General features: G+C 37.6%; 1 protein-coding gene across 1 annotated transcript; it reads right to left on the reverse strand.

The window, feature by feature from the left end:
* Positions 1-942: 942 nt before the first annotated feature.
* Positions 943-4,652, reverse strand: LOC133621031 (prostate stem cell antigen-like). The gene is made up of 3 exons (XM_061982812.1): positions 4,485-4,652; positions 3,738-3,857; positions 943-1,450 (listed from the first exon to the last, which is right to left on the reverse strand). The coding sequence occupies exons 1-3, from the start codon at positions 4,531-4,533 to the stop codon at positions 1,245-1,247; spliced, it is 375 nt and encodes a 124-aa protein (XP_061838796.1). The 5' UTR covers positions 4,534-4,652; the 3' UTR covers positions 943-1,244.
* Between the last annotated feature and the right edge of the window lie 13,081 nt (positions 4,653-17,733).

Consider the following 17,733-nt stretch of genomic DNA (forward strand, 5'->3'; position numbering starts at 1 on the left):
TTAATCTACCGGTACAAAGAGAGTGAATTTGCGATAAAGCAACAAAATAGAAGTGATGGGACAAGATAGGACCAAAGCAGAAATGCTTGGTGTAAGTGCAGACCCATATTTATAACAACCAAAAATAATACGAGACATAATCCCTAGTCACATAAATTGCAGTAAAACAACAAAATAGAAGTAATGGGACAAGATACGACCAAAGCAGAAATGCTTGGTGTAAGTGCAGGCCCATATTTATAACAACCAAAAATAATACGAGACATAATCCCTAGAGTCGAAAAAGTTGCAGTAAAACAGCAGAATAGAAGTGATGAGAAACTGGCCGGCATGGAAGCTCAGGTTATGCACAGGCCCATAATCAGGATGACTCAAAATAATACTAGAAATAATCTACAAAATCAGGGAAATTGCCGTAAATCAACAGAATAGAAATGATCGGACAAGATAATGAGCCAAAGCATGAATGCACAATGCAAATCAGGCCCTTAATCAAAACAACTCAAAATATTTAGTCGGAAAAAATCCACAATGTCAGAGAAATTGCAGTACAACAGCAGAATGGAAGTAAATGGGCCAGATCGTGAATGCTCAGTGTAATCGCAAGACTCAATTCTAGAAATAATATACAAAGTCGGAGAAATTACAGGATAGAAGTGATAAGACCAAAGCATAACTGCTTGGAGTAAGTGCGGGCCCATAATCAGATCAACCTGAAATAATCTACAGAGTCAAGAAAATTGCAGTAAAACGACATAATAGATTGAATCGTTGGCTTGTGCAGCCCTTTGAGACACTTGTGATTAAGGGCTTTATAAATAAACTTTGATTGATTGATTGATTGATTGATTGATTGATTGATTGGGTCACGCAAACGTATGGATGTTTAGTGTCAGCGCAGGCCCATAGCGATTAATTTCAAATGCATGAATAGACACAGTCTTGCCGTCATGAAACCTTTATTAGCTGTGCAAATATGAACTAAAATAAGTTTGTAACAAACCAAAAAAATATCATAATCATGATAAAACCCTGAAGAACCATTGGCCTCCATCAGGTGTGACGACGGGCATGACTTTGTAGGTGATTTGTTGTCGCAAATGTTAAATTAGGCTAATATTAATATGCTCGATCTGGAAAGCTACATTGCTACGGTTTAGGTCACTTCGTGGGTTGCCTGCATTCATATTATTAGTCATTTTCATCCCTGGGTGACGACGTTATCCGTGACCGCGGGTGTCGTCTCAGGCCAGTAGGAGGCCGAGTGCAGGCAGCAGGCAGAGTGCGGCTCCGCCCCGCCTGAGGGCCCCGGCGGCCCCGTTGCACAGGTCCGTGTTACAGCAAACGTTGGTGTAGTTGAAATAGAGGCCGCTGGCGTATTTCTGTCCGCTCAGACCGCATTGGGAGGGAACGGCGCAGCTCTTCTCGTACATAGTCACTTGAAGGGCGCCTACGGAAGCAAGAGAGATGAAGGTCTTTACCGAGCAGTGACGGATGAGAGCTGTTTTTAGACCGAATGATGAGAATGGCTTTCAATCAGCCTGATGAAGCTGATGCAGTACAACCACCCTTGTCTTGCCGCTGTTTCATTAGATTATGGAGGACTTTTGAAAATTCCCTGCGAATACAAAACCCAAAACCAGTGAAGTTGGCACGTTGTGTAAATCGTGAATAAGAACAGAATACAATGATTTGCTAATCCTTTTCAACTTATATTCAATTGAATAGACTGCAAAGACAAGATATTTCATGTTTGAACTGAGAAACTATTTTTTTTTGGCAAATAATCATTAACTTAGAATTTAATGTCAGCAACACATTGCAAAAAAGTTGGCACAGGGGCATTTTACTACTGTGTTACATGGCCTTTCCTTTTAACAACACTCAGTAAACGTTTGGGAACTGAGGAGACCACATTTTTAAGCTTTTCAGGTGGAATTATTTCCCATTCTTGCTTAATGTACAGCTTAAGTTGTTCAACAGTCCGGGGGTCTCCATTGTGGTATTTTAAGCTTCATATTGCACCACACATTTTCAATGGGAGACAGGTCTGGACTACAGGCAGGCCAGTCTAGTACTCGCACTCTTTTACTACGAAGCCAGGCTGTTGTAATACGTGGCTTGGCATTGCCTTGCTGAAATAAGCAGGGGCGTCCATGATAACGTTGCTTGGACGGCAACATATGTTGCTCCAAAACCTGTATGTACCTTTCAGCATTAATGGTGCCTTCACAGACGTGTAAGTTACCCATGCCTTGGTCACTTGTTTGCTTCCATCACAAAACCCTTTCTTTGTTGGAATGCTTCTCTTTTATTGCTTTTATATCATGAAAGAATAAGTATTTTTTATTTGTTGAAACTAAAACACTACTGTGAAATTGTTATTTGACTTTCATTCCTGTGTGCAAGTAATGTTATTTGTAGTATTGTAGTAGTTTGCAGTGTTTTACATGGTATTGTATTTATTTGTAGTATTGTTGTAGTTTTATACATATCGTTTGCAATACCATGAATTGATTAACGTGGACCCCGAATGGCTCTTTCAAAATTTGGGGTTGCCGACCCCTGGTTTAAGGTTTAGGACCAGTGCGTCTCAAACTGTGGTACATGGGCTTCATCTAGTGGTGCGCCAAATAATCGCTTCATTAAATATTCAAACACAATGTCACTGTTCAAACTGTGTGTAATGTTACAGTGGCCAAAAAGATCAAATATACTTGTTAACCCTTGTGTGGTGTCCGGGTCTGTGGGACCCGTTTTCATTTTTTATTAAAAGAAAAATGATACAATTAATTAATTTTTCAAACTGAGACTCACTGACTTTGGCTCATTTTCTGTGAAGAACATATATCAGAATACATATTTAATGACCACCCCCCCTACACCCCCCCTACACACTTCTATTACATATTAGATGTCCGGTCCACTGGACCCGGGGCTAATAGAAGTGTGGAAATTGATGTTCTGTGTACCACCCCCACACACACACACACACACACACACACACACACACACACAGCAGGCCTAGACAGGAGGAGGACAGAGTGTAGGTACACAGAACATCAGAGGGTCAAATGTGCGAGAAAATGAGAGCAGACAGTGTTGACAAACAATGTTGCAACCTTGTGTGGGAACCGCAAGTGCAGAAACACAAAAGAAGAATCCCTGTGGGATGCAGAAACTGGCAGAGAAATTTTCCATGCAACGTTCATATTGTTGTTACTCAGCCAGCGTTTGTGGGTCTGATGGACCCGTTGCATTTTGTGGCTTTTAATGCCTCACAACCAAACACTTTAATGTTAAAATACTGAACAGATGTTTATTGGGATAAGGTAAACATCTGTTCAGTATTTTAACATTAAAGTGTTTGGTTGTGAGGCATTAAAAGCCACAAAATGCAACGGGTCCATCAGACCCACAAACGCTGGCTGAGTAACAACAATATGAACATCACACAAGGGTTAAATAAAACCGCTGTTTTGTTTGTATAAATACTTAGGCCTACTACGCTACTGTATTTTAATGTCGATCATTATGGTGGTACTTGCAGTGTTTTCCGAGGTGGTACTTGGGAACCACTGCTTTAGACGAAACAAAATGAAGCCGATGCTGTCCGATCCGTTCAGCCTGTGTGTACAATGAAGCTTTTTATGTTGCAGTTGTGTTACAATAGTGCCTCAGATCCTCCCACGCACATACTGGTTGACTCCCGCAAACACAAGGCTTGGAGATCTCACCTCGCCTGCCCGTGGCGACACTCGATAGGCAGCGCTGTCCGGCCGGACACTCCTGTGGAAACTTCAGGCAGTCCAGAGGAGAAACGGCGGGGAATAGACAGGTATAACACAGCAGGCAATCTGGAAACACACCAAAGTAAAAGCATGCAAATTATATTATTTGAGCACTTCATCCGAGTCTTGACAGCATGTGATTCCAAGTGTACATAACACATCTATCCCAATATATCTACAAAAGCCTGGTTTGTCATAACACAACTCAACAAATCTGTAAATGCAAATCATCAAGCATAAAGTACACATAGAAACAAGTTCTTCCACATAACAGTGCATCGCATTTACTGCATCCTGACATTAGCAAAGTCCAGCAAAAGTGCATTAGTGAATGCAGAGTACATTGGCAAAGTTAAAGCAAAAGTGCATTAGTGAATGCAGAGTACATTGGCAAAGTTAAAGCAAAAGTGCATTAGTGAATGCAGAGTACATTGGCAAAGTTAAAGCAAAAGTGCATTAGTGAATACAGAGTACATTGGCAAAGTTAAAGCAAAAGTGCATTAGTGAATACAGAGTACATTGGCAAAGTTAAAGCAAAAGTGCATTAGTGAATACAGAGTACATTACCAAAGTTAAAGCAAAAGTGCATTAGTGAATACAGAGTACATTGGCAAAGTTAAAGCAAAAGTGCATTAGTGAATACAGTGTACATTGGCATAGTTAAAGCAAATAGAATATCACTTTTCCACATACTTGCCAAGGGAAGACAACACAGGAGAAAAAACAGCTGTGAGGCAGACATGATGCTTCCAGTCCAACGACTGTCGCTCCCTGGATCCTTGCACTCTTGCTTCCAATTTCTGCAGCTGCTCCCAAATTATCTTCAATTCAATGGAAGCCCGAGTCCACACCCCCCCATTTCCTCTTTATCCACTGTGAACGGCAGCTGGCTGAAACTAGCATTGTGTCAAACACGATGCATGCATAATGAACCGCGTTTGTGTATTGGGTTGTCTCGATACCAATATTTTGGTACCGGTACCGGTACCAAAATGTATTTCGATACTTTTCTAAATAAAGGGGACCACAAAAAATGGCATTATTGGCTTTATTTTAACAACAAATCTTAGGGTACATTAAACTTATGTTTCTTATTGCAATTTTGTCCTTAAATAAAATAGTAAACATACAAGACAACTTGTCTTTTAGTAGTAAGTAAGCAAACAAAGGCTCCTAATTAGTCTGCTGACATATGCAGTAACATATTGTGTCATTCCCCATTCTATTATTTTGTCAAAATTATGAGGGACAAGCTGTAAAAACTGATTTATCCACTTGTTCATTTACTGTTAATATCTGCTTACTGTATTTTCCGTTTCAACATGTTCTATCTACACTTCTGTTCAAATGTAATAATCACTTATTCTTCTGTTGTTTGGATACTTTACATTAGTTTTGGATGATACCACAAGTTTAGGTATCGATCCGGTACCAAGTAGTTACAGGGTCATGCATTGGTCATAATTTAAGTTCTCGTATGTTCAGGGACGTATTTCCTGAGTTTATGACCACAATATCACGATAATTTTGTGACGATAAAAAATATTGATGTAATCATAGTAGTATTGACTAGATACGCTATTTTACTTGGTATCATTACAGTCGATGTCGGGTGTAGATCCACTCATGGCATTTGTTTACATTGTGATGCCGGTGTTTAGCTATTCCTCGTCCTGCAGGGATGATACTTGAAAAAAAGTACTTTTTTGTCGCCATGGAGGCGAGGATTAGTGATTTAGAAGTAGCTAAAACATTGCAGATTGCGGATTGACATTAGCCGCTAACTAGCTAGCCATGTTTTAAAGCATCTGTTCCTGAGGGCGTTTCAGTGTTATAGCTTCACCTTTATCTTTAGTTTTAAGCACAAAATGGTTCCATTCTCCCTTTTCTGTCTACACACTGTGTCTGCTTGTAAGTACTCCGTAATTGTGCGCTGCCGAACATGCTCCTCTGCTCGTAAAACTAGCAATGTCACGACGTGACGACGACGCGCCGTCAAAAAAATAAGGCATACCGGTACTTTTCAAACAGAATAGTACTGTTTTTGGTTCATTAGTACCGCGATACTATACTAGTACCGGTATACCGTACAACCCTAGTTTGATGTCCTCCATTTTTGGCCAGAATATGGTTTAAAAATAAATGTAAAAAACGCCCTGTAAGTGTGATGAAAAGACTGACGACTGATAATGGAAAGAGGAAGCATATGCACTAAAATGGTTGGTCGCGTGAGACTTGCTTATGTCGACAACCTGTCTATGTTGACCAACTCATCAAGTCCTGGTTCTTGTTACTAAAAAAAAAAAGTACCGCCTTGGCAATAGCAGCTGCAGTGGAACCTGTTTATGTCGACGCCCCTCGGACTGTCTTGACAACATAAGCGGTTGTCGACATCACCAAAATCCAAAAGGAAACCAGCCATTGCACTTTCACCATACTTTTGGCTGCATAAGACAATGGACATGTTTTTAATCCACTACAGCAGGCCTGGGCAATTAATTTGACTCGGGGGGCCAAATTTTGAGAAAAAAATGTGTCTGGGGGCCGGTATATCTATTTTTAGGAACACTAATACAAAACCTCACAATAATGCCTGATTGAATGCTAAAACGTTATGACAGACCTCCTTAAACGGAATGGAATTTAAAAAATGTTTACTGAATGAGACACCCAGAATGTACATGAAAATAAAGAATGTGGGATTTACATTATTAACTATGAAAGATAAAACACTGAATATTGACAACATATGAACGTCACACCGCCTCTCGATCGACATATTTTACTATCAAGCGAAACGCAACAAAAATGCAACAAACACAGCGAAATATGAACGTGAAGGATAAAAAAACCCCACCTACAATCTGATATATCTGATATATCACTAAACTTTAGAACTTTGTTGTAAAAATCTCCTTCTGCGTCTGTCCCTGACACCCACGTTTCAGGCTGACACTCTGGAAACACTCTGTGGAAACGCTCCCCACCCACACTGCTTGGTGCCTCGTCTGAGCTGCTGTGACTTAGATGACCATAGTAACTAATTAAATCACCATAGTAACTAGTATATCATGCAAAAGGGCAGATTCCAACCATTGAAATACTTTGTATAGTTGAAGACTTACAGTCATTTGAAAACATCACTGCACATCATAATGGCAGCTACAGTTTCCATCTTAAAGATCTAAAAGAATATTTGGGAATGTCCGCCGGGCCAGATTGAAAATCTTAACGGGCCGCATGTGGCCCCCGGGCCTTAATATGCCAATGTTTTTTTGTAGGATTTTTGGAAATTACTGGATTTTACTTTTTATTTGTTGACCATGACTTTAATCAGAACACACAGGACAAAGATTTTGGGCAAAAAAAATAATGTTATCAGCAAACATCTCTGTCAACGATTTAACTATATATAATAATCTAGTATGTAATGATATAAACATATTATCCATCCATTTGTCCCTCACGGGGAGGCGGGGGGTGCTGGAGCCTATCTCAGCTGCATTCGGGCTACACCCTGGACAATTATATTAATCAATATTTATTTGTATTCAAATAATCAATATTAATATAATTGATATTACATATGATTATTAGGGCGGTCATATGCATTTATGCATTATCTGATAGCGGTTAAGGTAAAAAAAGCTTGCGGTCAAAAAAAATTGCATGATTAATGCGATCATTTTTTGTGATTAATCACATGAATTAACTTGTTCATGTTGATAGCCCAGATAATTATATATGCAAAGAAATAAGAAAAACAATAACGCAAACATACTGTGGTACTTTTTCACACATGTACAATGCATCTGGAAAGTATTCACAGCGCTCTACTTTTTCCACATTTTGTTATGTTACAGTCCTATTCCAAAATGGAACAGAGTCATTTTTATCCTCAAATTTCTACACTCAATACCCCACGAGTCAGGATAGAGGGAAATATGAATGTGGCAATGTACAGAGATATCTTGGATGAGAACCAATGCTTCTCATCCACCCTGATGGAGCTTGAGAGGTGCTGTAATTTCTGCCAAAGGTGCATCAACAAAGTATTGAGCAAAGGCGGTAAATATGTTTGTGTGATTTTTTTAATTTTATTTTCAATAATTTAGCAAAAATATAAGTTTTTTCATGCACTACAATGGGAAGGACAATCAGCATAAACCAACCATCTTGATCCGAATGTGCGTGATCGGGTCAAAATATTCCGAATGATGTGTTTACATGAAGCATTTTTATTCCGGTTAGGCTTTTAATTCGATTAAATGTATCCATGTGTACATAGCTATTGTTATCATGGGGTATTATGTGTAGAATTTTGAGGTCAATACAAATTTACTCCATTTTGGAATAAGGCTGTAACATAACAAAATGTGGAAAAAGTGAAGCGCTGTAAATACTTATTCTGGATACACTTTATATCCAGTGGCTTGATGGACACATTATACTTTTAATTTCTATATTTGTAAAAAAAATTAATAAAATCAATTTCCATGTACGGTACTTTACAACTGTGTTCTTTCACATAAAATCCCGATAAAATATCAAAGTTTGTGGTTCATAATGTGAGAAAATTCAGAGTGTATGAATACTTTTATCAAGCAACTGTAAACACAAGAAAATAAGACAATATTACAAAACAAAAAAAAACAGTGAAGTTTTTATATAAAACAGAATACAATGATTTGCTAATCCTTTTCAACTCATATTCAATTGACAGTCCGAATGGTTCTTTTCCTCTTTGTTCCGGAGGACACGACGTCCACAGTTTCCAAAAACAATTTGATATGTGGACTTGTCAGACCACAGAACACTTTTCCACTTTGCATCAGTCCATCTTAGATGAGCTCGGGCCCAGCGAAGCCGGCGGAGTTTCTGGGTGTTGTTGATAAATGGCTTTCGCTTGGCATAGTAGAGTTTTAACTTGCACTTACAGATGTAGCGAAGAACTGTAGTTACTGACAGTGGTTTTCTGAAGTGTTCCTGAGCCCATGTGGTGATATCCTTTACACACTGATGTCGCTTTTTGATGCAGTACCACCTGAGGGATCGAAGGTCCGTAATATCATCACTTACTTGCAGTGATTTCTCCAGGTTCTCTGAACGTTTTGATGATATACGGCGTGGCGCCGTTGGGAGAGTGGCCGTGCCAGCAACCTGAGGGTTCCCTGTTCGATCTCCACCTTCTACCAACCTCGTCACGTCCGTTGTGTCCTTGAGCAAGACACTTCACCCTTGCTCCTGATGGGTCTTGGTTAGGGCCTTGCATGACAGCTCCCGCCATCAGTGTGTGAATATGTGTGTGTGAATGTGGAAATAGTGTCAAAGCGCTTTGAGTACCTTGAAGGTAGAAAAGCGCTATACAAGTATAACCCATTTACCATATTACGGACCGTAAATGGTGAAATCCCTAAATTTCTTGCAATAGCTCATTGAGAAATGTTCTTAAACTGTTGGACAATTTGCTCACGCATTTGTTCACAAAGTGGTGACCCTCGCCCCATCCTTGTTTGTGAATGACTGAGCATTTCATGGAAGCTGCATTTATACCCAATCATGGCACCCACCTGTTCCCAATTAGCCTGTTCACCTGTGCGATGTTCCAAATAAGTGTTTGATGAGAATTTCCTCAACTTCCTCAGTCTTTTTTGCCACTTGTGCCAGCTTTTTTGAAACATGTCGCAGACATCAAATTCCAAATGAGCTAATATTTGCAAAAAATAACGTTTCCCAGTTCGAACGTTAAGTATCTTGTCTTTGCAGTCTATTCAATTGAATATAGGTTGAAAAGGATTTGCAAATCATTGTATTCTGTTTTTATTTATTTATATTGTTTTTATATCAATGTTTATTAATGTGCGCTGTCCCTATCTTATAAATAAAAGCATTATTATAAAGCAATGCTTGATATTTTCATCAATTATTTGTTATTGAGGTTTAGAAACCCAGTCTATTTTATGCTTGCGTGTAGGAATGATGATCGCTCTGTTGGGAATGTGATTTTAATGAAGTTTAACCTAATGATCATGAAGGTGTAATGGGAGACGTGAGGACGAGCATGCAGGATGGTCTGCTGACTGCCAGTCTTGTGATGGCGACAGTCAGGGGGCTCAGACCGGATAAGCTGTTTACCACTTAATTGGTTGTGTAGCAACACATGACCAAAAGCCTTAAAACACAACAACATGTAAAATCAAGTGGACGGTGTTGCTATTTAGAATCTGTTACTACTATGAAATACTCCAAAAACTCAACATTTTAACTAGAGATGTCCGATAATGGCTTTTTTGCCGATATCCGATATTCCGATATTGTCCAACTCTTAATTACCGATTCCGATATCAACCAATACCGATATATACAGTCGTGGAATTAACACATTATTATCCCTAATTTGGTTGTGATGCCCCGCTGGATGCATTAAACAATGTAACAAGGTTTTCCAAAATAAATCAACTCAAGCTATGGAAAAAAGTGTCAACATGGCACTGCCATATTTATTATTAAAGTCACAAAGTGCTTTTTTTTTTTTAACATGCCTCAAAACAGCAGCCTGGAATTTGGGACATGCTCTCCCTGAGAGAGCATGAGGAGGTTGAGGGGGGCGGGGTTGAGGGGGGGTGGGGTAGGGGGTAGTGGGGGTGTATATTGTAGCGTCTCGGAAGAGTTAGTGCTGCAAGGGGTTCTGGGTATTTGTTCTGTTGTGTTTATGTTGTGTTACGGTGCGGATGTTCTCCCGAAATGTGTTTGTCATTCTTGTTTGGTGTGGGTTCACAGTGTGACGCATATTTGTAACAGTGTTAAAGTTGTTTATACGGCCACCCTCAGTGTGACCTGTATGGCTATTGACCAAGTATGGCTTGCATTCACTTGTGTGTGTGAAAAGCCGTAGATATTATGTGATTGGGCCGGCAAGCAAAGGCAGTGCTTTTAAGGTTTATTGGCGCTCTGTACTTCTCCCTACGTCCGTGTACCACTCCGTACAGCGGCGTTTTAAAAAGTCACAAATTTTACTTTTTGAAACCGATACCGATAATTTCCGATATTACATTTTAAAGCATTTATCGGTTAAAATGAGAGATGTCCAATAATATCGGACTGCCGATATTATCGGACATCTCTCATTTTAACCCCTTTTCTAAAAGATGTAAATGTTGAGATGATACTTTTCATAACATGATATAACTTTTTTTTATTAAAATGTATCAAAAATATCACTCCATATATTGAGATTTAATTTAAAATGTAATACCGGAAATTATCGGTATCAAAATTATCGGTATCGGTTTCAAAAAGTAAAATTTATGACTTTTTAAAATGCTGCTGTGTACACGGACGTAGGGAGAAGTACAGAGCGCCAATAAACCTTAAAGATAGATAGATAGTACTTTATTGATTCCTTCAGGAGAGTTCCCTCAGGAAAATTAAAATTCCAGCAGCAGTGTACAGAGTTGAGATCGAATTTAAAAAGTTAAAAGTAAATAATGGAAACAAAATAGAAAAATGTTACAATAAGAATAAAAAATAAAAAGCAACAATGAGAATGAAAATATAACAGTAAAATAAGAATATAGCAAGAGAAACTAGACAGTAGTGACCATGTTAAAGGCACTAAAGGCACTGCCTTTGCGTGCCGGCCCAATCACATAATATTTAAAAATACAACTACGACAACTTCAGATTGTTTTCTTTGTTTTACTTTGGCCCAAAATAGAACAAGGACATTCTGAAAATGTACATATCGCAAATAATCCCCTTGACAAAACACTTCAGATTAGTAAAAAAAATTCTTAAAAAAAACAATTATGCAGTTTCAAAAACACCATTAGAACACAATTAATTTAGACTTCAACTCAGCATTTCTACAAAGCAATGAAACTTTAAGTCACAGCCCATCTATTATTGAACAAAAACAAAATGAAGCATAAATTAAAACCCTTCTATGTATCAACTACCTCATTTGTCATTTCCATTGTTGACTTTCTTTAAATTTGCACAGGAGACAACATTTTCACAGAATGGTATCAATGTGCAGTGTCTCATGCAGCATTTTAACTGTGATTACCTATTGTTTATTTTACTCCTGTTTGTTTTATGTTGGGTGGAGGGGGAGGAGTCGCAGCCCCGCTTTTTTGATTGATTGATTGAGACTTTTATTAGTAGATTGCACAGTACAGTACGTATTCCGTACAATTGACCACTAAATGGTAACACCCGAATAAGTTTTTCAACTTGTTTAAGTCGGGGTCCACGTTAATCAATTCATGATACCGTGTACCTCTTGCTTGGTATACTTGCTCGCCCCATTATAAACTATTTTTGGTACTTAACGCATAATTACTGTTAGCATACAAGCTTCTTAATCTATTTTCTGGGTATAAACATATATATATATATATATATATATGTATGTATATGTGTATATATATATATATATATATATATATATATGTATATGTATGTATATATATATATATATATATATATATATATATATATATATATATATATATATATATATATATATATATATATATATATATATATATGTGTGTGTGTGTACAGCAGGGCCGGCCCGTGGCATAGGCCGTATAGGCAAATGCTAAGGGCGCCGTCCATCAGGGGGCGCCATGCCAGTGCCACAAATGTTGGAGAAAAAAAAAAAGTTGTTACTATTATTTCTAAATACAAAAAATAATCTCACGTTAATTAAAATGCAAAGTAAAGCCTATTTAATAGAAATATTATTTGTTACAACATTACGCCCCCCCTCCTCCCCACGCACGGTGCGCCCCCTCCCTTCCCGTATCTTTTTGGACGTCACCACATCAAAAAATCAACACAAGATGTCAAAACGGCCAAAACTGTCAGGTGCCCAGGGAAGAAAAAAGAGAAAAGAAGAGGAGAAACGAGAAAAGACAGAGGTAGCAGGTAGGTAACGTTAGCCTACATGAAATTATTTGTCTGTTACAGAATGTGATAGTAACTTGGCTTTTTAGCATTAAGCTAATGTTACATGATTCGGCAATTGCTAATCAATAAATAGCTAGTTCTGTTTTAACGTCGGGTTAATATTGTGGAGGGGGCTAAATTGTTATGGAAAATAATAATGTAACGTTAGGTAATTACAGTACTCCCACCTTACATTCCTCAGGGACATTTGTATTAGATCTTTTAAGCAGGTGTTTTTTGTTTACATTATTGCCTTCTGGTTAGCTAATGTTTGCCCTGCAGGTAATAGTCACTTTTCCACCCCTTTATATATTAGGTATAGTTGTAAGTAAAAAAAAAAGGTCAAAGACAAAGCTATTCGGGTTCTTGTGAGTATATACACTTCACTGCCGATGTGGGGGGGCGCCACCTAAAATCTTGCCTAGGGCGCCAGATTGATTAGGGCCGGGCCTGGTGTACAGTGTTGGGACTAACGCGTTACAAAGTAACGCGTTACTGTAACGCCGTTAGTTTCGGCGGTAACTAGTAATCTAACGCGTTATTTTTTTATATTCAGTAACTCCGTTACCGTTACTACATGATGCGTTACTGCGTTATTTTACATTACTTTTTATGTAGTATAAAGTGTGTTTTATCGGAGTTCTGATTCTTCTTGTGTCACAAGCCGGAGAAGAGAGAGAGAGACATGCGCTCTGTGTGGGTGTGTCTGAGTGTGAGTGTGGGGAGCGAGGGGGGGGCGTGTCTGATCATGGCGGAGCCAGAAGTCGAGTTTGCTAACATGGAGATATTTTCACTACTTTTCTTTTGTCGAGCACAAAGAAAATAACATTTTAGTTAAATGTAAATTGTGCTTTGGATCAAAGATGCCATCTACTGCCCAAAACAGCAATTCAAATCTGCTGAAACAAGCTACATAGCAACATGCTTCGACGAAGCTAGTAAAGAGAGACAGAGACTCTGATGCCACTTCACCTCCACCATTTAAGGATTAACTCTGCCTCTTCTCATCATTCACCGCTGAAGGTACACACTCTGTCAATCAATGTTCCCTCTAATTGTTCATGTGTGAGCAAATGCAAAAAGTCCCTGAGCATTGAGTGGAGTCCATGTGAGCAACTTTAGACGTGCACACTGTGGCTACACCAGCAGCACACCTGTCCCAAACCTCACTAAATAACAACTTACATCTCCATCCATCCATCCATTTCTACCGCTTGTCCCTTTCGGGGTCGCTGGAGCCTATCTCAGCTGCATTCGGGCGGAAGGCAGGGTACACCCTGGACAAGTCCCCACCTCATCACAGGGCCAACACAGATAGACAGACAACATTCTCTTATTATTATAATCAAATGACAGCAGTCATTTCCATTTCTAATATAAGTGTTTAGGCCCACTTATAATGACAATAACAAAAAATATTGTTTTTCATGAACTGTGTACTTGTATTGTTTGTCTGGGTGGAGGTCCTGCTTTGGAAATAATTTGTACCCCTTTCAGACATTGCATTTAGTTCCCATTAAAACATTCACATGTTGCACAATGAGATGTAAGCAGGGGATCATGTGTACATTCCTGCAACTTCCTGTTGCAGGAATGAAATAACAATAATTTATTTTAAAAATGTCAAGTTTTGAGCCATTTTTTAAGGTATACACCTCAGAGTCATATATTTTGGTACTTGAGGCATAATTACTGATAAAATGCTAACGTTAGCATATTAGCTTTTTTTTGGGCTGTTTTTGAAGGTATACACCTCAGAGTTATATATTATGGTACTTGATGCATGCTAACTGTTGAGTCATATATTTTGGTACTTGACGCGTATATACTACTAGTATGCTAACATTAGCATGCCAGCTTCTTTAGATCATTTTGCAGGTACTGTATATACCTCCGTCATATAATTTAATACTTTACACATGCTAACATGAGCATCCAAGCTTTTTGGGATAATTTTGCAGGTACACACCTCACTGTGATATATTTTAGTAGTTGACGTATAATTACTGTTTACATGCTAACATTAGCATGCTAGCTTTTTTGGCGAATTTTATAGGCATACACCTCAAAGTCATATTTTGGTGCATAACTACTGTTAGCATTCTAATGTTACTATGTTAGCTTTTTAGCTATTTTTGAAGTTATACATTTCAAATTCATATATTTTGGTACTCGATGCATAATTACTGTTAGCATATTAGCTTTTTTTAGCTATTTTTGCAGGTATAAACCTCAGTCATATAATTTGGTGCTTGACGCATGCTAACTGTTAGCATCCTCACTTTTTAAGCTATTTTTACAAGTATTAACTTCAGTCATATAATTTGGTATTTTGCGCATGCTAACTGTTAGCATGTTAATGTTAGCATGTTTAGCATTTTTGCAGTTATATAGCTGGGATATTCTCCAGCTCCCCCGCGACCCTGAGAGGGACAAGAGGTAGGAAATGGATGGATGGAGACCTCACTGTCATATAATTTGGTACTTGACAATGTCTACTGTTAGCATGCCAGCTTTTTTTGGGCTAATTTTGAAGGATTACACCTCACTGTCATACTTGATGTATAGTTACTGTTAGCATGTTAGCTTTTTATTAGCTATTTATGCAGCCATACACCTCAGAGTCATATATTTTGGCACTTGACGCATGCTACCTGTTAAGTCATATGATTCTTTTACCTTACGCTATCTGGCTAGCGTGCTATCTGTTAGTATTTCAGTTCGGCTTATGCTTTTCAGCATGCGCATGCAATTTCTACCGGAATTGCTTGTTACAGCAACAAACATATACAACGTTTTAAAAGGTGCAAGTAATTCTGCGGGAATGTGTGTGTGTCGTTCTCTTACAATACACCAGAACAGAGTTGAATTGTATTCAATAAGTACAAAATAAATAAAAAACTCAAATTAAGATGTCGACAAACCCTAAACCAGGGTTTTCAAACTCATTTTCATTGAGGGACACATTGTAGTTATGGCTGCCCTCAGAGGGCGGCTTGTAACTACGAATGATATATGAATTTGCCTATGCATTTTATTATTATATTTTATTTGTTGCGTACACTGTAAAAAAAAATCTGTATTTTTTCTAACAGTAAAAAACTAGCAACTCAATCACCAGAATCTTTCTATAAAACGTACAATGTTTTTTTTGCAACATATTACGGTAAATAGAAAAACTTTACCATCGTTTTTATTTTATTCTGGCAACTGAGCTGCCAATGTTTTACCAATAACAGTAAAAATAACGACCATAGATCTTACAGTAATAACACTGGCAGCTCAATCCACAGAATTTCCCGTAAAAAAAACAGTGGTAGAGTTTTTTCAATTTAAAGTAATATGCTGTAAAAAACATCAGAAATTTTACAGTAAAATATATTTTGTAATTTTTACAGTGTACAATTTGATGAATAACTTTCTCTAAAACCTTAAGTCAAGCAGAAATTTAAGTATTTTAACAAAATAAAATGTTTAGAAAGTATGATAATATATTTTTTGCTATATTGGATAATATAAAGTTTAAAGGGTATGCAATGTCATGCGGTACCTGCATTTTTTTTCTGTTAAAATGGAAAGATCAATAACATTTAATAAGAAAAGATAAAGTACTTTTTTGGCACATAGTATTTCCGTGCCTTTGTGGGCCACATAAAATGTTGAGAGTTTGACATCTCTGCACTAAGCAATAGGCCTACATGACTTGTTGTGACGTATCTAAAACAGAAATGGAATAAAACTTGAATGTAAGTTTTAAAATATATTACTCTTTTAGTATTATACTGTTTTGTGTTACTATGTCAACGTTGTGTTGTGGGGCTTTTGCACTCGTGCATGTTGTTTGCCTGCAGGATTTGAGTGGACAGATGGTGTTTTTTAATCCTGTCTGTGCCCTCTACTTGCCATCCACCCACTCCCACTGTATCACTTAGCTGTTTCCACTCTTTTATTTCTTATTTTCCCCCATTAATCACTAATTTTTACGTGCTGTGTGTAACTCAGTCACCAACAAAGGAACCTTGTGAGCGTAAAGAAAGTAGTCCCATGTTGTCATCTGTCCAAACCTAAAAATATGTGTTTAAAGAGGTTTCTTTTTTTCTCCATTTTGGGCTTTTGGAGTTTTTCCTTGCCCGGATGTGGGTTCAGATCAGGGGATGTTGTCTCTTATATAAATAGGCTATATAAATACATTTAGATTGAACTGTGACAATAAGTAAAACATTTGATTAAAGTGTTTGTTGTATCAGTGTGCAACATGTTTATCCACGTGTCCAGCAGCATTTGACCCATTTGGGATAGGCTTAAGAGATTATTTTTTTTGTCATGTCACACAGACAAAACAACTGCTCAGTTTAAGATTCAATATCCTGACTTTATAGTAAATTTATATTTATAAATATTTAAGATTTTCTATTTTGATTCCCATGTTTGTTACAAAAATGTACACAATATTTTATATTGTTACTATTATTTTGTCTAACCAGCCTATGTTTTGGAACAGCATTAGCTTAATGAACTAAAAGTCACTGAAAAAAAATAAATTCATTTGATTAGGGTCATGTTTTAGGGAGTTTGATTAATTGTAAATTAATAACAGAATCAGGACACGTGGAGGTTAAGTTGTGTCTTTGTTACAAAAGCTTTTTTGACACGTAATTTATGTAACTGCATTTTTTTGCCTTTGAATTTTTTCCCCACACCAGATTATGCTGACAAATTAATTGAATAAAAAAACGTGAGCATAATGTGTGTTTAAATGTTCACTTTTAAACTTGAGTGTAAAAAAATCTTTACAGAAATATTTATTGCTTCAAAACTCCCACTTCCAATAAATTAGGACTGAAGCGATCGATCTTGTCTCAGAACCAGCCAATGAGAAGTGGGTCTTGAGTTTTGAAGCAATTAATAATTTCTGTAAATGTTTTTGCATTGAATTTTTTACAATTAAATTTTATGCATTGATTTTTTTTTTACACTGAATTTGTAT

Source organism: Nerophis lumbriciformis, linkage group LG21, assembly GCF_033978685.3.
Source record: "Nerophis lumbriciformis linkage group LG21, RoL_Nlum_v2.1, whole genome shotgun sequence".
Lineage (NCBI taxonomy): Eukaryota > Metazoa > Chordata > Actinopteri > Syngnathiformes > Syngnathidae > Nerophis > Nerophis lumbriciformis.